Raw genomic sequence first — 23,771 nt, 5'->3', positions numbered from 1 at the left:
TCCCCACCACCTCTCTCATGACCTCCCCACCACCTCTCTCATGACCTCCCCACCACCTCTCTCATGACCTCCCCACCACCTCTCTCATGACCTCCCCACCACCTCTCTCATGACCTCCCCACCACCTCTCTCATGACCTCCCCACCACCTCTCTCATGACCTCCCCACCACCTCTCTCATGACCTCCCCACCACCTCTCTCATGACCTCCCCACCACCTCTCTCATGACCTCCCCACCACCTCTCTCATGGCCTCCCCACCACCTCTCTCATGGCCTCCCCACCACCTCTCTCATGGCCTCCCCACCACCTCTCTCATGACCCCCCCCCAACCACCTCTCTCATGACCCCCCCCAACCACCTCTCTCATGACCGCCCCCCCCCCAACCACCTCTCTCATGACCCCCCCCAACCACCTCTCTCATGACCGCCCCCCCCCAACCACCTCTCTCATGACCGCCCCCCTCCCAACCACCTCTCTCATGACCGCCCCCCCTCCCAACCACCTCTCTCATGACCTCCCCACCACCTCTCTCATGACCCCCCCCAACCACCTCTCTAATGACCCCCCCCCCCCCAACCACCTCTCTCATGACCCCCCCCCCCCCAACCACCTCTCTCATGACCCCCCCCCCCAACCACCTCTCTCATGACCCCCCCCCCCCCCCCACCACCTCTCTCATGACCTCCCCACAACCTCTCTCATGACCTCCCCACCACCTCTCTCATGACCTCTCCACCCTCTCTCTCATGACCTCCCCACCCTCTCTCTCATGACCTCCCTACCACCTCTCTCATGACCTCCCCACCTATTTTCTCCTATTTTCTGTTTTCTTTTGTTTCAGTACAGTACTTTTCATGCTGTACAAGGGTAACCTTTTAGCTGTTGAAATGTTCAGAAATGGTCATGTGCCCTCTCACCCTGCAGAGAGCAATGGGAATAACAATAACATATTGATACCATTTATTTAATTTCCTGTCTTTATCTCTACTTATCAAACTAACAACATTATCTGTCAATCGTTTTTTGTCGCAATTCATTCATTTAACCATATATCTATTTAGCTTTATTCGATCGGAGTTGAGATGATATATTGTGGTTTTATTTTGTCAGATATAGAGAGGAAACTGACACTTTCTAACTAATTATTCTGTTTTGGTGATGTCACAGCATTTTCAGAACTATATTTCACCGCAAGGGCAAGAATGGAAAGGGAATTCCCGTTCAGGTGAGTTTTCTGCTCTTGATACTAAATTGGTACAAACAAGGCAATATTTTGGACCCAACTGTACCAGAAGACTCTTCCATTTGTCTTGTATCCACTCTCGGTATTTTTCATCATCACCCTTGGTTTTCGGTGTTCTCCAAAAGGCAATCTCATGATTTTGGTCGGTTGAGTTGTTTTGCTTGTTTATTATTTAAGACTTTGGTGAATAACTCAAAATTCTATGAAGCTGAAGATTTTGCATCTTCCAAGCAAAAGGGTTTTCCTTCAAATATGAAGGAATATTCAGCAGAAGAAAAAGAAAACTGCGCATAAGTGTTCAGTGAAGCAATGCTCAAAGGATGTTTGTGTGACGATATCTCAGGGATGTGAAGTCTTCGAAGATGAAACCTCGTAAATTTTGCTCACAATAACACTTTGTGTGAACTTTGAGTTTTTTTTTTTTTTTTGGGATACAAGATCGAGGCTCGTGTAAGAGTTAAGAAGTTATTGAACTATCTGTCAATTGAACATTGAGCTACACAATGCCGGTGGTCTCTCTGTCGTGATCCGCCACCTCATTTCTGACCTTGCACCCTCTGCTCTCTCCATGTCCCGACTCCCCTTTCCCCCTTTAATATCCAACCAACCCCAATCACTGCTCACCTCCACTCATTCGTTCCTCTTCTTCCCCCACATGTAGAAACTAACTTCTTCATTCGCTTCAATCTTGTCCTTCCCGTCAAGTCTTCAATCTCGCCAGCTGTTCACCACCACATCAAATCATTCCCCATCCAAAACCATGATATTTTCTACCCCCACTCACCATCTCTAAGTCCACCTCTTTCCAAGTTTCCAGTTTTTCCTTCCCGAGAGTTTGTTTCTCTATCTTGTCCACCCTGTGAGTCCTCCTCTCCTGTCATTCTTCCCCACATCCCTTATTTCTCCAAGTCTCCCTCTATGTTGTCCCTGTTCCCTACTGCTGGTGTGTTTCCCCCCTCTATTCTTCCTGTGCATTTGTTTTGTTCTGTCCTGAGCAATTATATGTTCCAGCTCCAATACGGGCCTCAACATTGCATTCAGAAAGCCTGTGAAAAGAAGTTGTTCCCATGTTTCATCTTCTCAGCACATTATCTCCACAACGATCAATCAAATAAACCTGAAATTTGCTGCTGTTTGGAGTAATTTGTAATTCTTAACTGTCAGTATCATCACATGACAATCAACAAGCGATTCCTTTCCGAAGTTGGTGTGTGTTCCATGTCATGGGAATACAAAATCATAGAAAGCTGGGAATTTTGTATCCACCTTCTTACTAAAGTCCAAAATATTAAGTTAATTCAGGATACAACAAACAACAACAGGCATTTTAAGGCCATTTTCCATGCAAGAGCGGGGGTTAGCCTTGCGGTCCCCATGACGATCTTCTCCATCTTGCCCTATTTTCTGCATCTCTCCTTGTTAACCCCCTTGCCCGCATTTCTTCTTCGACCATCTTTAGCCAAGTCTTTCTCGGTCTTCCCCGTCCTCTACTTCCTTCTCCATTCATTCCCATCACTCTTTTCAACCAGACACTTTCATCCTTCCTCAACAAATGACCAAACCATCTCAACCTGTTTCTCTTCACAGCATCAATCACAGCCTCTATTCCCATCATCTTTCGCAATTCATCATTTGTCTTCCTCTCTCTCAACGATACTCCGCACATCCACCGAACCATTCGCATTTCCACCCTTTCCAGCCTTCGTTGCTGCTCTACGTTCATTACCCATGTCTCACTCCCATAAATCATAACACTTCTCACACATGCAGCATACACCTTTCCCTTCAGCTTCAATGACACTCCCCTCCTCGTCAGCACGCCACTCAGTTCCCGAAACTTCTTCCATGCACATCTCACTCCAGCAACCGTTGCCGAGTCTGATCCACCTTCTCCATTCAGCAGGTCTCCAAGGCAACAAAATGTTTTCACACCTTCCAGCTTCACGCCATCTCCAAGATCCAATTCAACATTTCCTCCATCTGCACCTCCCTCTGTGCACACCTTACACTTAAATGTACCTGCCACACTGGTTAATGACCCTCTCAAACCACTACATTTTTGATGAACCCACTCAGCGCACATTGTACATTGAATGGAATTCACTCCGACACCCTTCCTGCACACAGCACACGGCCACTTCCCAGTTCTTTCCACCTCACCACATGCTTTACCACTTGCCATCACCTTCGTTTTTCCGATATTTACCTTCAGACCTTTTGTCTCCATACATTCCTTCCACTTGTACATCTTCTCCTTCAGTCCATCCATACTTTCTGCAATCAACACCAGATCATCTGCATACAACAACTCCCACGGTAAACCCTCCTTTACGTTCTGAGCCAGCACCTCCATCACAGCTACAAATAGTAGTGGACTTAGTCTGCAAACTGCATTTCGTCGATCTTCACTTTCTTCCTTATCCTCCTCTCCAACACCCTTTCCAATACCTTCATTCCATGCTCCAATAACTTTATCGCTCGATACGAGCCACAGTCCAGAGGGTCACCTTTCCCCTTGTATAGAGGGACGAGGGTACTCTGTTCCCAATCCACTGGAATGCGGCCTTCTTTCACCACCAGATTGCAGATCTCTGTCATTCTCTTCACACCCCAATTTCCCGCTGCCTTCAACATATCTCCCACAACTCCCGTCGGCCCTCCCGCTTTTCTACTCTTCATTGCTTTTATTGCTTCCTCAACTTCCTCCTCGGTTATCTTCTCTGCCGGTCCTAAAACTGGGTTACTCTCTATACTGCCATCCCATTCATTCTCTGTATTCAACAGCATTTCCATATATCTCTTCCATCTTCCTTTAATTCCATCTGGGTCCACAACGATTTGTCCCACTTCATCCTTCAAGCAACTCACCCCCATCACATCACACCTCTCTTTCGCTATCTGCTTTGCAATCCTGAATACCGCTCTCTGACCCTCTTCCGAATCCAAGCCTTCTCCGAACATTTTCCTGCATGCCTCCTGTGCCTTTGCTACCTCTTTCTTTGCAGCCTTCTTGGCTGCCTTATAACTTTCATGCTCTGCCATTTCTGCCCCCATACCCTTCGCCTTCTGCCACTCCTTGAACTTCTTCCTCTTCTCGTCAATCTTCTTTCCAACTTCATCATCCCACCACCATGTTTCCGAGTGCCTCGGTGGTCCTTTTGTCCATCCACATACCTCACCAACGGCTCCCAACAGACTATCTTTCATTGACATCCAACCACTTTCAAGCTCAACCACATCATCCTCCACCATACTCAGCCTCTCTTTTAATGCCTCCCTCACTGTCATCTCTTTCAACCTCCACACCTTCATTCTCGTTTGGTACTTCACCCGCCGAGCTCTCCTCGCACCTTTCACCCTTATGTCGCAGACAACCAAGTGGTGCTGTGAAACAGCATCCTCCCCCGGGATCACCTTTGTGTCCCGGGGGTGCCCCCTATCTCGCCTACGCACCAGCAGGTAGTCAACGGTTGTCGTCGACCGACCTGACGTGTATGTAACAAGCTTATTATCCTCTTTCTGGAACTGAGTATTACAAATCAACGAATCAGCTCCATCAGCAAACTCCAAAATCCTTTCACCTCTCCATTTCTCACACCATATCTGTAACCCCCATGAACTCCCTCAAAACCGTCCATACTCCTTCCGACATGTCCATTTAGGTCTCCCCCTACCACAACAACTTCCTCATCTTTCACGTTTTCCATCAGCTTCTCCATAGCACACCAGAACTTGTCCTTCTCTTCATCGCTCCGACCAACCCGCGGAGCATATCCCGAGATGATGTTCACCAAGAGCTTTCCAATCATCATTTTCACCATCATCAACCTTTCACTCACTCTCGTCACACTCACCACACTGTCTACAAACTCCTCAGAAAACAGGACACCAACACCATTCACGCCCTCCGGGCATGCTTGCCACACAAACTTGTATTTCTGTCCCTGCCTACCCTTCACCATTCTCACACCACTTCCCTTCCATCTCATCTCCTGCACACAACATATGTCCACTCTTCTTCTGACCAATACTTCCACCACTTCTCCTGATCTCCCTGTCATTGTCCCTACATTCCATGTCCCAAATCTCAGAAACCGATCTCCACATCAGGCATCAGACGTTTCGTCGTCATAAATGGAATGATTTCCACCCTTGCTTCGATCGGGTTCCCCACCTTGAGTTTTGACAAGAGGGAGTGGGGTCCCCCACGGGGTACTTCGGTCTGTACCCTGCCCATATGTAGTCGTAATTGTCATGGTTCTCTTTTTGAGGCAATGTTTTTTGGCCGGATGCCCTTCCTGACGCCAACCCTTTTAGTCGCCTCTTACGACACGCAGGGATACGGTGTACCTATTCTAAACCGGGGTACACACCGGAAGTTAATTCGGGATACCCAAGTTTATTGTACATTCTTTTTTAACAGAATCCCAAATTATGGAAAGCTGTAATTTTGCTAATAACTTCTTCGGAAAGAGTAAAAAAAAAAAAAAAAAAAACTCCCAATATAATTAGTCACAGCACATATTGTATGATGACGTCGATGAACTGATATACAAATTTCTCTCTGCGTCACGTCTGAGAAATACAACGTCGAACGGGACATTTAACAAACATCTTCACAAGAGTCACAGGGATACATGGGAAAGCCTTTGAAGTATCTCTTGAACTGATCGGCCTCACCATAGCAATGACCTCTGTTTTACCAATCAATTGCAAAGTTTGCCTCCATTGCCAATAAGGAATGCCTCATGTTTTGTCATCAGAAAATTGGAATGCCAATCAAACGAGGCATCATGCTACATGAAATAGCCAGATCACCACCATCGTTGAAACTATACATTTTTTACGAGCTCTAGTCATCCTGCACACCTCCGCTCAGGTCTACGTGCAAGACCACAAGATGTGTGCTTTCATTCATTCGGGCTTATAGCATACACACTGGACTTGCAATGCAAGTTACAATCTACATGCACCCCATATTGATCACTGGTGCTGCACTTCAATCACCAATGTAACACACACCAAATAATGGCTTCTGATGGCGCAAACTAGCAACATCTGCGAGTTAGTGACTTTAAAAAAATCCTAAATGAAAGGGGCATTCCAGAAAAAATCACGACGCCAAGTGTTAAGTCTAGCGGCGACAGCAGAGGTTGTTACAGCATGATTGAAAGCTGCGACCATGTGGAGTTGTAGCAGAAGCGTGAGTAAAGATGGGACGGTAGTGGATTTGGATGGGTTAAGTGTGGCGTGGGTGCCCGATCTCAGGGAGACACCAAGTTTGGCAGACGTGTTCACATTGAGTGTCGATGGACCACACAGATATTGAAGATACAAGTCAGATGACGATTTTCAGATGTTTATTGATTGGCATGTTGAACATTTGGACATTGGCAAGGTTCATGTGCATGCTCTATTCATCCATATCAGGGGAAGATGAAGCCAAAGTAACTTTAATGGAAGCATGCAAGACAAGAAAAAACCTCCCATTTTAATGAATATTGCAACTAATTTTGCAAATTCTGCAACCATTTAAAAAAATTGCCCCAACTATGGCAACGATCTGGCTATTTCAGGTAGCGAGGATTTTGAGCACTTGTACCTCGCTGTTGTAATGACTTGTGCAGGAATGAATGAAAACAACGAGATATCCACTGCATGTATCTGTCTAGGTTTACATTCAGACACCTGCAAAGAAACCAAAAGAGAGCCATTACTCGTTCTGTCCCAGTTATATCAGTTTGCAGTCGCACTTTCTGAAGACACAAAAATACTCTGTTCTATATCTCAAGAATGCAAAGGCTGAGAATGTTGAATGTTTCTACACATCCTCACAATGGACATTTGGCCTTTGACTTTTGATTACCATTTTCAGTCGTGAATTAATCCGTAATTTACAAAACCAATACACCCGTTCCCAACGGGAGCGGCAAGAAGGGGGTCATTCCTCTGTGATATTATGTAGATCTACGATCGTGCCTCAAGAACAATGGATGTGTGTTCATTTACCAAGTTTCTTGGAGAGCGCTCGCCAAGTTGTTTAATCATTTGAGCAAGCACTCCATTCAAAACCGTTGATAAGGAACGACTTGGTTATGACGAACTTCCCTGAAAATGTCTGCTGCTCTCCTTCTGCTCCAATAGGCTCATCTGATCATGTGCTTGTTAAAGTGGACGTCTCTCTGACCTCATGCTCAGGGAGCCTCCTCAGCGTCGACGATTCTGGCATTTCACTCAGGCCAACTGGCATGGTCTTCAAGCAGCCATCGATCATCTGGACTGGTCTCCCATCTCTACTGCCTCTGACATCAACTCATCCGAGGAATTCCTCCAAAGTAAACTGCTCTCTCTCTCTCATGCACGGATTTATCCCATCTTGTCTTCATTTGTCATGGCCTTCCTCCCTTCCATGGTGCACAGAATCTTGTGGTGAGGCAGTGCCCTGAAACAACCTTAACCTCCTGGAAGGCAAATCCAATGGAAGGAAATCTTATTTCGTTTCACAAAGCCCGAAACAAGTGTGTGTCCACCCTCAGGAGAGCCAGGAAACAATATCTCTCCTCTCTCAAGACTGAACTTTCAAACCTGTCTCCCTCTTCCAAATCCTGGTGGCGTCTGGTCAAATCTATTTCTGGTGTTTGATCCCCCTCCATCCCCTCCCTTACCTCAAACGGCTACACAGCTGACTCCGCTCGTGAAAAAGCTGAATGCCTCAACTCTGTTTGCCTCCAAATCTTGTGTCCCAAACCCACCCCTCTCTGTACCCACCATACCCAGTCGTACTCAGCTGCTCCTGGACTCCTTTTCCTTTTCTCCTGACAAGGTGGAGAAGTTTCTGTCAACCCTCGACTCTGATTCTGCAACTGGACCTGACGACATCAGCCCACAGGTCTTAAAATCCTGCTCTGCCGCTCTTTCACTCCCTCTCTCGGTTCTCTTCACCCTCTCTTTTCCTCAACGTCATCTGCCATCAGCTTGGAAATCAGACAACATCACCGCTTTACACAAAAAGGTGCAAAAACAGATCCTTGCAACTACAGACCAATCAGCCTTCTCCAATTATCAGCAAAGTCATGGAATCCATCATTGCTTCTGATATCAAATCTTTCCTCTTCTCCAATGTCTTGATCTCTGACCATAAATTTGGTTTCAGACCAGGTCACTCTCCTCTGGACATGCTGCTTCTGCTGTCTCAACAATGGATGGAGGTCCTCAATGCCAAACAGGAAATTAGAGCTGTCTCCCTTGACGTATCACGTGCTTCGATACGGTCTGGCACCCCGCTCTGCTCACCAAACTCTCCTCCTATGGTATTCATGGAAATCTCCGTGCATGGCTTGCGGACTTCCTCTCTTGTCGTAGTCAACGTGTGGCCCTGCATGGGGTTCTCTCATCTTCCCTTCCTCTTCATGCTTGAGTTCCCCAAGGCAGTGTTCTCGGCCCTGTGCTTTTTCTGGTCTTCATCAATGATCTCTCTGACTCTTGAAAATCCTCTCTACCTCTTTGCTGACGACTACACTCTCTGCCACTCCATATCTCATCCCTCAGATCGGCAGTCGGCAGCCTCCTCACTCTGCAGACCTTGACAAAATCACAGACTGGTCAAACAAGTGGAACAGGTCTTTCAATCCTGACAAATCTCACTCTTACTATGTCTCTCCGAAAAGACCAACTGGACAACCCTCCCATCTACTTTCTGAACAATCCTCTTCAAGAAGTTCTGTCACTCAAGCTTTTGGGTCTCACTATCTGCCATGATCTTTCCTGGGAAAACCACAATTCCAATCTGGCCTCCAAAGCCAGTCGCCGACTGGGCATCCTCCATCGTGCGAAGTCCTTCCATGGCACACCTGAGCTCCTCACCACATACAAGGCTTTCATCCGCAGCTCAATGGAATACTGTTCTCCCCTCTGAGTCGGTGCTCCTGCCTCATACCTAGCTCGGCTTCACGTTGTTGAAACCAAAGCTTTCAGAATCATTGGAATCTCCCCCGATGAAGCTAACTCCGAGGCCCTTTCACTCATTCACCGCAGGCAGGTAGGTGGTCTTTCTGTCTTCTACCAACTCCTATCCACCAAGCTCCCTCAGCTCTATCTGGGCTCTGTCCCCCAAATATTCCTGCAGGTCGCACAAGATCTGCCTGCAACACTCTTATGGTTAAACCGCCAAAACCAAGACTCTCTGCTCACCTTCACTCCTTCATTCCTCTTTTCTCCCGCCTTTGGAACAAACTCCCTCACTCTCTTCAATGCCACTCCTCCCTCGAGGTCTTTAAAACAGCTGTTCCCCACCATCTGTTACCTTCCCCCATCCAGAACCTTGATCTTTTCTACCCCCACTAATTTCACCCCAGATCCACGTTTTTGAAATCCCAACTGCTTTCCTGGAAGTCCTTGCAGTGTCCCTGTGTTTTATACTTCTCCCACCCCCCCCCCCCCCCTTCCCATGCCTCCTCTCCCCAAGCCCTCTCGCTCCCACAGATCTCCCGATGTCCCTGCTCTCAAATGTTGTGTTTCTGCTTTCCCTTCTCTCCCCATCTTGGCTACCGCTCCCCTTATGAAATGTTTTGTCTGTCTGATTTTTTTTGTGTGATAAATGATCGTTCTTTCACGAGCCTCGATCTTGTTTTCAAAAATAAAAAAATATATTAAAAAAGCTGCTTGGTAACTGAACACGCCCCGGGTTTCCTCCATTTCAGTTTCGTGTTAAACAGCATGAGCAAATGTTTCAAACAGTAATCCTCCCTGTTTTTGGTTTGTATTCTTACTTCTGGTAAAGGCCATTGCCGCCATGCAACGACACGTTAATATGGAATTTGGCCAAAGAGGAAACAGACTTTGAGGAAGTGGGATATTATTGGCATAAGTATTGTTATGTCGGTGTGTCGGGCATATATAGATTTAGGTAGATCTCTATCGGTTTCATGCTCCGGTTGTTGTGGGTAGCTAGAACCATCTCGATGTAAATAAGTAGAGGACCTGTCTAGCCCGAATTTTGGATTAAGTGTGTACCTGTGATCATACGAGGATGATCCGGTGATAGGTAGACTCGGGACTGAGCTAATTCCCCTATGTGTGTCAGACCTTGTGATCATCGATCTGTCCCGTATGGCAGCACATCACACGCATTAGCTATGCCCCATTAGCGCACACATTCATTTCATTCCCCCCTCCCCCCCTTTCCTCACAATGACTGACCGGAACAACAAACCCCAAGCGGCCGCGCAGTACGCCACCATGGCGATGGAGCATCGAGCAGGCAGGCTGAGGTCATGCCCACCTCACGATTGATTGACACCAAGGGTTTGATGGGCAGATGACATCACTGGAAGGAAGCGGCAGAACTGATTGGAGAGCGACCGATGGCATGAGACAGAAGTGACGCGGCCATTGGTGGAGAGAGCTCTGACGTCACACCGCGAGTGACAAAACGACTCGCTCGCCGGCGTTTTCTACTTCTCGTTTTGGCCTCCTTCCTGCCGGACCCCTTTTCTCTTTGCTGCCTTGTGATTCTGCTCCCTCGACCGCTTACCATTTTTCGCCAACTTCGCCCTCGACTCTCTCTCTTCCCTGTTGAAAAGTGGGTGCATTGCGGTTCCGAACCGAGTCCAGGAGGATGTGGACGGATCCTGGCACGGCTGGAGGAGCGAGCTGACACGACCCGGTCGAGTTGCGCGGAAGGCCTGTGGCGCACCGGTGGACGGGACCGGGGCGAAGGGGTGGCTCATTGGGGACTGGCAGCGCGCGAACGAGGTGGACTGAGGCCTCCTTCCTGCCAAGCATGGAGCCGCGTCCGGACGGCGAGTTTGGGGCTGGGACGACTGCAGACAGAGATAAGATGCGCATTCACAAACACAACAGTTCCTTTAATTTGTTCTCTTCCCCAGTCCGTGTGCAAATCTGTGTGTCGGAGCACTCATTCGGGGATTTAGCTATCGTCGCATCCTTTGTTATTGGGTTCTGTTAATAAATATTCCTTTTGAACATTCTAAATTCCATGTTCGTGTGAGTTTAATATTGTTTGCAGGGGTGAAGATGCCTGCGTCCGTGAAGGTAAGTCGGCATTCTTCATTCCATATCGCGTATGATCCGCCATCAATTGGAAACGCCTCAAAGTAAGCTCAATTCCATCTGTGGACACTCTGTCTTAACTGAGAGCCGTCCCCACGACAATATTATGTAGTAATAACATTAATATTATGCTGTTATACAACATGCATTTTAAGGCCATTTTCCCTGCTAGAGCGGGGGTTAGCCTTGCGGTCCCCATGACAATCTTCTCCATCTTGCCCTATTTTCTGCATCTCCCCTTGTTAACCCCCTTACCCGCATTTCTTCTTCCACCATCTTCAACCAAGTCTTTCTCAGTCTTCCCCGACCTCTACTTCCTTCTACATTCATTTCCATCACTCTTCTCAACCAGTCACTTTCATCCTTCCTCAACACATGACCAATCCATCTCAACCTGTTCCTCTTCACAGCATCAATCCCAGGCTCTATTCCCATCATCTTTCGGAATTCATCATTTGTCTTTCTCTCTCTCAACGATACTCCGCACATCCACCGAACCATTCGCATTTCCACCCTTTCCAGCCTTCGTTGCTGCTCTACGTTCATTACCCATGTCTCGCTCCCGTAAATCATAACACGTCTCACACATGCAGCATACACCTTTCCCTTCAGCTTCAACGACACTCCCCTCCTCGTCAGCACGCCACTCAGTTCCCGAAACTTCTTCCATGTACATCTCACTCGAGCAACCGTTGCCGAGTCTGATCCACCTTCTCCATTCAGCATGTCTCCAAGGTAGCAAAATGTTTTCACACCGTCCAGCTTCACGCCGTCTCCAAGATCCAACTCAACATGTTTTTTTGTTTTTTTTTTGTTTTGTATACAAGATCGAGGCTCGTGAAAGAGCGAACATTAATCACACAGAAAGACAAACCGACACATAAAACATATAACATCGGGAGCGGTAGACAAGATGGGGAGAGAGGGGGAAGGACACAAACACAACATTTGAGAGCAGGGACCGAGAGACATGGAGACATCGAGAGATCTGAGAGAGGGCGAGGGCTTTGGGGGGGGGGGGCATGGGAAGGGGGCGGTGGGAGAGGTATAAAACATATGGACACTGCCAGGACTTCCAGGAAAGAAGTTAGAATTTCAAACAAGATGGATCTGGGGTGAATTAGCGGGGGTAGAAAAGATCAAGGTTTTGGATGGGGGAAGATAAGAGATGGTGGTGAACAGCTGTTTTAAAGACCTGGAGGGAGGAGTGGGATTGAAGGAAGTGAAGGAGTTTGTTCCAGAGGCGGGAGAAAAGAGGAATGAAAGAGTGAAGGTGAGCAGAGAGCCGAGATTTCGGCAGTTTAACCATCAGAGGGTTGCTGGCAGATCTTGTGCGACCTGTAGGAATATTTGGGGGACAGAGCACAGAGAGAGCTGGGGGTGCAAGGCCGGAGAGGAGTCGGTAGAAGACAGAAAGACCACCTACCTGTCTGCGGTGAGTGAGTGAAAGGCCCTCAGAGATAGCTTCATTGCGGGAGATTCCAATAATTCTGAAAGCTTTGGTTTCAACAGCGTGAAGCCGAGCTAGGTGTGAGGCAGGAGCACCGGCCCATTGGGGAGAACAGTATTCCATTGAGCTGCGGATGAAAGCCTTGTATGTGGTGAGGAGCTCAGGTGTGCCGAGGAAGGACTTCGCACGACGGAGGATGCGCAGTCGGCGACTGGCTTTGGAGGCCAGCTTGGAAATGTGGTTTTCCCAAGAAAGGTCATGGCAGATAGTGAGACCCAAAAGCAGCTTTCCTGCCAAGGATTTCCTCCATCTGCAGCTCCCTCTGTGCACACCTTACATTTGAATGTAGCTGCCACACTAGTTAATGACCCTCTCAGACCACTACATTTTTGATGAACCCACTCAGCGCACATTGAACATTGAATGGAGTTCACTCCGACACCCTTCCTGCACACAGCACATGGCCACTTCCCAGTTCTTTCCACCTCACCACATGCTTTACCACTTGCCATCACCTTCGTCTTTCCGATATTCACCTTCAGACCTTTTGTCTCCATACATTCCTTCCACTTGTTCATCTTTTCCTTCAGTCCATCCATACTTTCCGCAATCAACACCAGATCATCTGCATACAACAACTCCCATGGTAAACCCTCCTTTACGTTCTGAGCCAGCACCTCCATCACAGCTACAAATAGTAGTGGACTTAGTACCGACCGCTGATGCACTCCCACCTTCACCTCAAACTCACCACTGCTCCCGTCCTTCGTCCTTACAGCTGTGCGCGCTCTTTTGTACATTGCCATCACTGCTCTGATCAACCATTCCTCCACTCCTAACTTCCTCAATGCCCATGGCAATACTTCGCGTGGAACCCTATCAAATTCTTTCTCCAGATCAACAAACCCAAGAAACAACTTCTTCCTCTTCTCCATATACTTCTCCTGCAACTGCCTCACAATAAAGAGCGCGTCTGTCGTTGCTCTTCCTGGCATAAATCCAAACTGCATTTCGTCGATCTTCACCTTCTTCCTTATCCTCCTCTCCAACACCCTTTCCAATACCTTCATTCCATGCTCCAATAACTTTATCGCTCGGTACGAGCCACACTCCAGAGGGTCACCTTTCCCCTTGTATGGAGGGACGAGGGTACTCAGTTCCCAATCCACTGGAATGCGGCCTTCTTTCACCACCAAATTACAGATCTCTGTCATTCTCTTCACACCCCAACTTCCTGCTGCTTTCAACATATCTCCCACAACTCCCGTCGGCCCTCCCGCTTTTCTACTCTTCATTGCTATTATCGCTTCCTCAATTTCCTCCTCGGGTATCTTTTCTGCCGGTCCTAAAACTGTGTTACTCTCTATGTTGCCATCCCATTCATTCTCTGTATTCAACAGCATTTCCATATATCTTTTCCATCTTCCTTTAATTCCATCTAGGTCCACAACGATTTGTCCCACTTCATCCTTCAAGCAACTCACCCCCATCACATCACACCTCTCTTTCGCTATCTGCTTTGCAATCCTGAATACCGCTCTCTGACCCTCTTCCGAATCCAAGCGTTCTCCGAACATTTTCCTACATGCCTCCTGCGCCTTTGCTACTTCTTTCTTTGCAGCCTTCTTGGCTGCCTTATTACTTTCATGCTCTGCTTTTTCTGCTCCCGTACCCTTCGCCTTCTACCACTCCTTGAACTTCTTCCTCTTCTGGGCAAGCCTCTTTCCAACTTCCTCATCCCACCACCATGTTTCCGAGTGCCTCGGTGGTCCTTTTGTCCATCCACATACCTCACCAACGGCTCCCAACAGACTATCTTTCATTGACATCCAACCACGTTCACATACTACTATTATCACAAATGTTATTCATTACTTTTGTTATCCGAAGCGGCCTTCGAAAAACGCCACGTTAGCGGCAGGAAAGGTCATGTTATTTATCCTTGTTGCGTATATAGATTGCAGTAGATCTTCACTCAGTTCCGTAAGTGACATTTGTCCCACAGATGTCAAGATTCCTCCAAATTTATTTAAGTTTAGTGTTGAACAGCATTCGCAAGTGTTTAAAAAGGTAATCAAACGAGTTTGTGGTTTATAATATTTTTACTTCTGGTAGGTGCCCGGTGCTCCCACAAAACGATGCATTTATAAACGGCATTTGTTCAAGGAGTAAAAAGCCCTTGGGGAGGGGGAGATGTTATTAGTATGTAATAACATTAATATTACTAGGGCATGCCCGTACTATATATATATCTAAAATTATATCCCCCCCCTCTATTTACATGAAATGGTTTGGTCCATTCGCATAGCCAGTAACGACCACAGAACCCCCCCCTCTATTTACATGAAATGGTTTGGTCCATTCCCAAAGGCAAAACGAACGGCGAACGGCTAAATCGCCATAGCTCGGTAACTACTTGTCCGATTAATATGAAACCTTGAAAAGGCACATCCTCAGGTCCCCAGCAATAGAAGCAGCCTTGGAAAAACGTCACGATAAAGCTATCTTAACACAGATATACACCTCAACACGCATCCCCATTAACGAGGAAAACCCCCTTGGGATGAAGGGGGGGCGGGGGGGGGGGGGGGAGGGTGTGCAACCTATATTGTGTAACCCTTAATCCTCCTGTCAAGTTTGGTTGAGATTGGATAAGTTATGACCGAATGTATTACGGTCAACATCAAGAGACAGACAGACGCCAAATTGCGTATTTTAGTATGATGATGATGTCATATTGTGGACAATTCATTCTCTGCTGAGTTTCAACTCTACCTTGCATTTCTACACAGTGCTATGTCCAATGTGTTGTCGGAGTATCATGACGAAGCTCAATAAGTTAGTGATCATTAAAATCTGTGTCGATTTCGATATCAGATCCAATGTCTGTGTCAGTTTTGCATCTGCTTCCAAACCACTTATCGCACCAAGTATAAGATTGCCAAGGATCCAGCCAGTGCAAGTCAATAAAAATTTGACTTGGACAAAAACGTTTTAATCATTAACATTGATAAATGCCCAGGCAAAGGAAGCATGAACTAAGCTTTCATGTGGCTTGGCAACGAGTCTCAAGACACTGCTGATTGCCTGTGTGAGACCAGTTGCTGTAATGTGATTGCCACCTGGAAAGTGATGTCAATGCAGCCTTGCTGTACTTGTTTCCCCATTTTTTTTTTTCATCTTCCACCCATGCAAAGGATTATTTTGGGGGGACTGTCTCAAATATAACATCAACAATGAGGTTTTGTTCCAAATCATTGTCTTTTCTGAGATATCAGTTATTCAATGTTGTATGAAGAAGAAAGTTTGCTCATGCTTCTCCACAAAGACTTTTCACAGTTCCACTTTGATTTGCAAACAAGGTCCACCTGCGTTTCAACTCCAATCAGTCACAAGGTCCACCTGTGGATCGGTATACTTCCCTGAAGTACAATCCAATTCGATGGACCTTAATTATTATTATTTATTTATTTTGGATACAGAATCGAGACTCATGTAAGAGCTAACACATTGAACCTGAAAACATGCACAGACACATAAAACATGCAATGAAGGGAGCGGGAGATAAGAGGGGGAGAGAGGGAAGCACACAAGCACAACAACAGAAGAGAACAGGGACGGCGGTGGATCTGTGGAAGGGGGAGGGCTGAGGGAGGAGGAAGGGGTACACGATATAGAGCAAATGAACACTTCTAGGAATTTCAGAAAATAAGTTGGGGATTTAAAGAGGTGGATTTGGGGTGTTTTAACGGGGGTGGAAAAGATTTTTGGAGGGGGGAAGATAAGAGATGGTGGAGAACAGCTGTTTTAAAGACCTGGAGGGAAGACAGGGATTGAAGAGAGTGTGGGACTTTTTTCCAGAGGTGGGAGAAAAGAGGAATGAAGGAGTGAAGGTGAGCAGAGAGTCTTCATTTTGGCAGTTTTACCAGAAGAGGGTTGCTGGCAGATGTTGTTCGTCCTGCAGGAATATTTGGGGGACAGAGCACAGACAGAGCTCGGGGAGCGAGGCCGGGGAGGGAGAAGTCGGTCAGTGGAAGACAGAAAGACCACCAACCTGCCTGCGGTGAGAGAGAGAAAGGCCCTCAGAATCAGCTTCATCGCGGGAGATTCTCATGATTCTGAATGCTTTGGTTTCAACCGCGCGGAGCCAAGCTGGATGTGAGGCAGGATCACCAGCCCAGAGGGGAGAGCAGTATTCCATTGAGATGGGGATGAAAGCTTTGCATGTGGTGAGGAGCTCACAAGTGCCCAGAAAGGACTTTGCACGACGGAGGATGCCCAGACGGCGACTGGCTTTGGAGGCCAGCTTGGAAATGTGGTTTTGGAGAGATCATGGCAGATGGTGAGACCCAAAAGCTTGAGTGACAGAACTTCTTGGAGAGGATTATTCAGAAAGTAGATTGGAGGGTTGTCCAGTCGGTCTTTTCGGAGAGACAAAGTGAGTGTGACATTTGTCAGGATTGAAAGACATGTTCCACTTGTTTGACCAGTTTGTGATATTGTCCAGGTCTGCAGGGAGTGAAGAGGCTGCAGACTGCCGATCTGAGGGATGATATATGGAGGGGCAGATAGTGGAGTCATCAGCAAGGAGATAGAGAGGATTTTCCAGAGAGTCGGACAGATCACTAATGAAGACCAGAAGAAGTACAGGGCCCAGAACACTGCCTTGAGGAACTCCAGCCTGAACAGGAAGGGGAGAAGAGAGAATTCAATTCAGGACCACACGTTGACTGCGACCAGAAAGGAAGTCTGCAAGGTATGTGTGGAGGTTTCCATGTATACCATATGAGGAGATGTTGGTGAGCAGAGCGGGGTGCCAGACTGTATCGAAGGCACGTGATATGTCAAGGGAGACAACTCTGATTTCCTGTTTGGCATTGAGAACTTCCATCCATTGTTGAGACAGCAGAAGCAGCATGTCCAGAGTGGAATGACCTGGTCTGAATCCAAATTGATGATCGGAGATCAAGCCATTGGAGAAGAGGAAAGATTTGATGTCAGAAGCAATGATTAATTCCATGACCTTGCTGATTATTGGGAGCAGGCTGATTGGTCTGTTGTTGCAAGGATCTGTTTTTGCACATTTTTGTGTAAAGCGGTAATGTTGGCTGATTTCCAAGCTGATGGCAGATGGCAGATGACCTTGAGCAAAAGAGAGGGTGAAGAGAATGTAGAGGGTGAGATAGAGCAACAGAGTTGTTCAGCGACAATTGGATAACGATAAAAATGGATGTTCCTTCAATCTTGTTGTTGATGTTCAATGACTTGAGTACGATAAATCTGCCTATCTTTTATGACCTTTCTATTGTTGTTTGTCTTTCAGGATTCTGGGTTTGTCCCACTATCAGAACAGGGAATCCTCATGGAGGTAAGCTTCCATCATTGGTTCATGAAGGTGTGATTCCTTTAACTTGTTTGATTCCTTGTGAAGGTTGTTTGTTTTTGTATATCTTGGTGCATTTGCATTTCTTTTCCAAACTAGTTTTGTCTCGAGGTGAAACAAGATACAACACGAAGTGACCAGTGATGATTTGTTTGCCTTTTGTCTCGTTGTGGATTTGGAAAGAACACCAGTTAGGATAATGCATTAATTTATGTGTTTCTGGAACAATAGAGCATATTAGTTTGTGAATTTATTGTTGGAGGGTAGAGATGTTAAGTAACATCGAGGTAAATGCCAGACCCAATCACCAGACACTTTGGTGAAATGGTTACAGACCCATCCGCTCTGAGTCTGTGAAGTCGGAGGTTGGAATCCCGGCCGAGTCATACCAAACACTTGAAAAATGGCACGTGCTGCTTTCTTGTTTGATGTTATGGTGGATAAAGCATGGGCAACCAACCATATGTGAGCAACCATTGCACAGGTTTGTTGGGCCTAACGGGAGTGCGGCAATTAAATTTGGAGTAACAGGGAAGGGTCGTCATTTTGCTGTTCTCCCAGTCACGTGATTGATCAGCTGTCAGGCTTTGCGGTTTGAGTGGATATAATTTATGCTTTCAACAGCTTCTCCCCATCGTGACTTGCAAAGTTCATCCAATCGGGATTTTGACTGATGCGACATCAGAGGCTTCCTTTTCGTTAGGTGCATCGATAAAGGCATCATGGAGCTTTTCGCACTCGAGAACCCAGCCTGGTATGGATGTTGCGTGGCAGCCACGGGGAATTATGGACTTGGAGGCCGCACTGATCCCATCACAAAAATATAGATATGCCTCCTTGATGTTGAGGGAGTCTGGGGCAGGAAGTGTGGCCACATTGTCATCTGTCATTCCCTGTAGTCCACCTTGTGGAAATCCCCTCTCTTTGCTGGAAGGGAGTGCGTTGGGTCCAATAGATGGGCTTCTTTCGTGAGGAGCGGACTGTGGTGAGAGTGTGGAAAGCGATCTAAAATAAATAAATAGATACTTTGATTATCAAACTGAGCAATCAGTAATTTACCGAAGCACTCGTGGGCCATAATGTTTGTCATGAGCATATTGTACATATAACTTTATTCTGCTGCCCTCGCAGGTAATATACCATGTCATGCGAAATGCTCAAGCGCTAAGCGGGCTCCATGTCCTGTCTGATGCTCCATACATCTCCGTGGACGGAGTGCTGAAGGTTAGTACATCGGATGACTTTAAAGCTATCGACTCCATTTTGTTTCACAATTTCATTTCACTCACACTTCCCTTTTCAAACAAAGGCCGAGTAATACTGATTTTTAGAACCTACAACAAAGTGATGAGAATGTGGCCACAACTCGTTAATGATTTGGAAAGCTAACGATTCCCGGAAGCCGGTGTATGTTTTTATTTTTTGAGGATACCTTTCGAATGAAAACCTTTTGTTCCTTCCCTTCTCTTTTCTGATTTGTACAGTCCACATTGTGCATCAGAGATTTCTGCTATGCAAGATGGAAAGGAATGACAGATCCTCCCAAGGTGGAAATCGAAGTGTCAACTAGTGCTCCAGTGAGAACATTTTCTTCCACTTTCGATCTGCAACTCACACACACAAACATTGCTTTGTCTATTTGGCGTGCTGAGAGCCCAGATTCAAATCGAATGAATGGATATGTGCATTGTGTGATGATCTCAATGCATTCGTTCAAATGTACACCGACGTCTCCTGATGTCCTTGTCCTGCACGTCATTTTTGTAAAATGAATGCTGAAGTAACATTTCAAGGAAATACAAAGAGGAATTTTGGACCCAGATGCAGTGAGAAGTTAAAGATTTAGTTTCTTGTGGAGGATTTGAAACATTTGAAACATTTCATTGACTAGCCGTGAGAAATATAGCTTGATTTTGTCGTAGTCGCTCAGCTCAACTTTGTCGTAGACGAGCTGAAAAAAAAGAGGTTGTTTCCTCCTGCCCATGGTATCTTTTATAATTCTGTCTTGTCTGTTTCTCACAGGTGATCGATCTTCTCCTTGCAACAGCTTTCTTTGCATTTGATCATTTGACAACCGATGATGCATTTGAAGTTTTCCAGTATCCGAGGATTGCTTGCCCAACACAGCCCAACATTCTGGCGTTTTACCCCAGGAATGTGAGTAGATATGTGTGCACGTGTCCAAGCCTTAACTTTTTTTTACCATTTGAGCTTTTATCATCAAATTTTTAACAAACCTTTCTTTTGGAACGAAATACCCGTGTGGCACCTGTGGGGATCCCATGGGAGTAGACGTGTATGACATTGAACATCTTGAGTTAGATGTGGCACATAGAGTTTTACAAAATAGCTTCTGTTAATTCATCAGATCCAGAAATGATGTCATCTACACAATTTATTTACTTCTGATAACATGTGAATGCATGTGCATGTAAATGGGAAATAGTTTTTAATGCGTAATTACACCTAATGTAAAATGTGACTTCAACACCGAAATCTTCTCCCTTCCTACTCCTCACCCTCTCATATCGCACACACTGCACAAGGGAGAGGATAACACGCAGGGGGAGGTGACAACACGCAGGGGGGAGGTGACGGCACGCAGGGGGGGAGGTGACGGCACGCAGGGGGGGGTGACGGCACGCAGGGGGGAGGTGACGGCACGCAGGGGGGAGGTGACGGCACGCAGGGGGGGAGGTGACGGCACGCAGGGGGGGGTGACGGCACGCAGGGGGGAGGTGACGGCACGCAGGGGGGAGGTGACGGCACGCAGGGGGGAGGTGACGGCACGCAGGGGGGAGGTGACGGCACGCAGGGGGGAGGTGACGGCACGCAGGGGGGAGGTGACGGCACGCAGGGGGGAGGTGACGGCACGCAGGGGGGAGGTGACGGCACGCAGGGGGGAGGTGACGGCACACCGGGGGGAGGTGACGGCACGCAGGGGGGAGGTGACGGCACGCAGGGGGGAGGTGACGGCACGCAGGGGGGAGGTGACGGCACGCAGGGGGGAGGTGACGGCACACCGGGGGGGAGGTGACGGCACGCAGGGGGGAGGTGACGGCACGCAGGGGGGAGGTGACGGCACGCAGGGGGGAGGTGACGGCACGCAGGGGGGAGGTGACGGCACGCAGGGGGAGCTGACGGCACGCATGGGGAGCTGACGGCACGCAGGGGGAGGTGATAGCGAGTGGGGGGTGATAGCGGGGGGGAGGGGGAGGTGATCACACGTAGGGGGTGGGGTGATCGCACGCAGGGGGTGACGGGGTGATCGCACGCAAGGATCACACGCATTGACTAGCCGTGAGAAATATCGCTTGATAAAAATGACAATAGGATGGCATCGTCATTGGAACAGCCAGCATGGGATGGCATCATCATAGGATGGCATCCTCATTGGAACGAGCATGATGGGATTGTATCGCCATTGGAACGGGCAGCATTCGATAGCATCATCATAGGATGGTATCATCATTGGAACAGGTGGGATGGGATGACATCGCCATTGGAACGGGTTGCATGGGATGACATCGCCATTGGAACGGGTGGCATCGGATGGCATCATCATAGGATAGTTTCATCATTGAAACGGGTGGCATGGGATGACATCGCCATTGGAACGGGTTGCATGGGATGACATCGCCATTGGAACGGGTGGCATCGGATGGCATCATCATAGGATAGTTTCATCATTGGAATGGGTGGCATTGGATTACATCGCCATTGGAACGGGTGGTTATGGGATGACTTCGCCATTTAGTGTAGCAGCATAGCAAACCTGTTGTGCATTTTGTGATACAAGCACCAAATTTGGCACAAATGTACATTAATATGTTGCGAACATTTTCAGATATTGGGCCACTTGAAATTCCGTAATTTTTTTTTTCAAATTTTTTCAAATTTCGTAATTTCAAATTTTTCGGGTGACACCGTCACAATTTCGGTCTTCGAGGCCGGCCGATATAGTGGGGCGGCTTAGCCCAAATATTCAAAAGAATTGTGCATTTTGTGATACAAGCACCAAATTTGGCACATATGTACATTAATATGTTGCGAACATTGTGTGGTCAGCAATGAAGATGAGAGTCTGAATTACATGTATGCAAAAGACCTTGTGAACCAGTGAAGCAAATACACGGGTAAGCATGAATTAAATCTAGGGCATGATATAATTTCCATGATGTTTACCTCTACACTCAATGGTGGAAGGAGGTAATGTTTTGATCCCAGCTTGTCTGTATGTCTGTTTGTCTGTTAGTCCACAAAATTCCAGACAAAGCTTGTAGTAGTGGTAGTTGTAGTGGTAGTGGTGATAACAGAAATTGTTATATAGAACTGAACTTATATTATTATTATATGCAGAAAATAACTTCATTTCTATATGCCCTGCAGTGGACAGGTTAATTGGTTTATGCACTGAAGGGGTCACCCTGGTGTGCACTGCTGTGTTCTGCCTCACTGAGTTGTTCAGGTATGATGTACTCAGCACAAGCTTCCGGTCGGCCCGGAGGTGGGGGTGCGGGGCCTGTCACGGAACGTCAAAACAAACGGCCTGCCGGGGCCGCCCAAAAGTCGGGCGTGAGGGGCGCGTCCACTAATGGAACGCCTCTCGCTTCCCAGATCGAGGGCCACGTGGTCAGGAGAACCTCGTCCCTTCCGGTCACACTTTGCCTATCGGCCGGCCTCGAAGACCGAAATTGTGACGGTGTCACCCGAAAAATTTGAAATTACGAAATTTGAAAAAATTTGAAAAAACAAATTACGGAATTTCAAGTGGCCCAATATCTGAAAATGTTCGCAACATATTAATGTACATTTGTGCCAAATTTGGTGCTTGTATCACAAAATGCACAATTCTTTTGAATATTTGGGCTAAGCCGCCCCACTAATTGGAATGAGTGGCATGCGATGACATCGCCATTGGAATGGTTGGCATGGGATGGCATCACCATTGGAACGTGTGTGGCATGGGATGACATCGTGATGGGATGGCATTGGCATTGGATCTAGCATCATTCAAAACCCGATATAACTGCTCACAGTTAGAAGCGGCAGTTCTAGTTATTACCCTGCGCCTGCTAAGCGAAAAGTAAGGTTAAGCATTCAGTTACGTACGTAACGTGTGCCGTATGTCTGCATTTTAAAAATACATTTTCTCGGCAACCGTTGGTCCGATTGACATGAAATTTTCACCATAGGAGTGCCTTCTCCTGTAGAATATTTTAATCATTATTATGACGTCACAGGTCACGTGGTACAGGCGCCATCTTGGAAAAACATTACACCTCCATATCTCCCAAACCGTTCAATGGAAAAAATTAAAACATGGCTCATTGTAAAGAACTCCATACGGGGAATAGGTGTTGTTAACGATGATGTCACTGGTGCCATCATTATGACGTCACTACCGACAGGGACAACACTTGGTCTGATCAGTTTGAAATGTATTGGGCGTGATCTATGCAACAACTATATTAGAGAATATAAATTTATGATGTCATCGCTCATGTGGTCTGGCAGCCATATTGGATTTTTATTTTTATTTTTTATTGTATACTGAATCGAGGCTCGTGAAAGAGCTAACATTTACTTCACAAACAAATCGCCCATTCAAACAAAATATA

The 23,771-nt window shown here is 47.0% G+C and overlaps 1 protein-coding gene across 1 annotated transcript in view; it reads left to right on the top strand.

The window, feature by feature from the left end:
* The window catches only part of LOC137436337 (protein mono-ADP-ribosyltransferase PARP6-like), a 110,707-nt gene that overhangs the window by 51,182 nt on the left and 35,754 nt on the right, over positions 1-23,771 (top strand). The window contains exons 9-13 of the mRNA XM_078783324.1: positions 1,171-1,228; positions 18,091-18,135; positions 19,282-19,374; positions 19,635-19,727; positions 20,173-20,307. Of these exons, the coding sequence (XP_078639450.1) occupies positions 1,171-1,228; positions 18,091-18,135; positions 19,282-19,374; positions 19,635-19,727; positions 20,173-20,307 (424 nt within the window). The remainder of the gene's footprint in view (positions 1-1,170; positions 1,229-18,090; positions 18,136-19,281; positions 19,375-19,634; positions 19,728-20,172; positions 20,308-23,771) is intronic.

The sequence above is a fragment of the Myxine glutinosa genome, chromosome 8, assembly GCF_964187855.1.
Source record: "Myxine glutinosa chromosome 8, kmMyxGlut1.1, whole genome shotgun sequence".
NCBI lineage: Eukaryota > Metazoa > Chordata > Myxini > Myxiniformes > Myxinidae > Myxine > Myxine glutinosa.
This window is presented reverse-complemented; position numbering and strand designations above follow the sequence as displayed.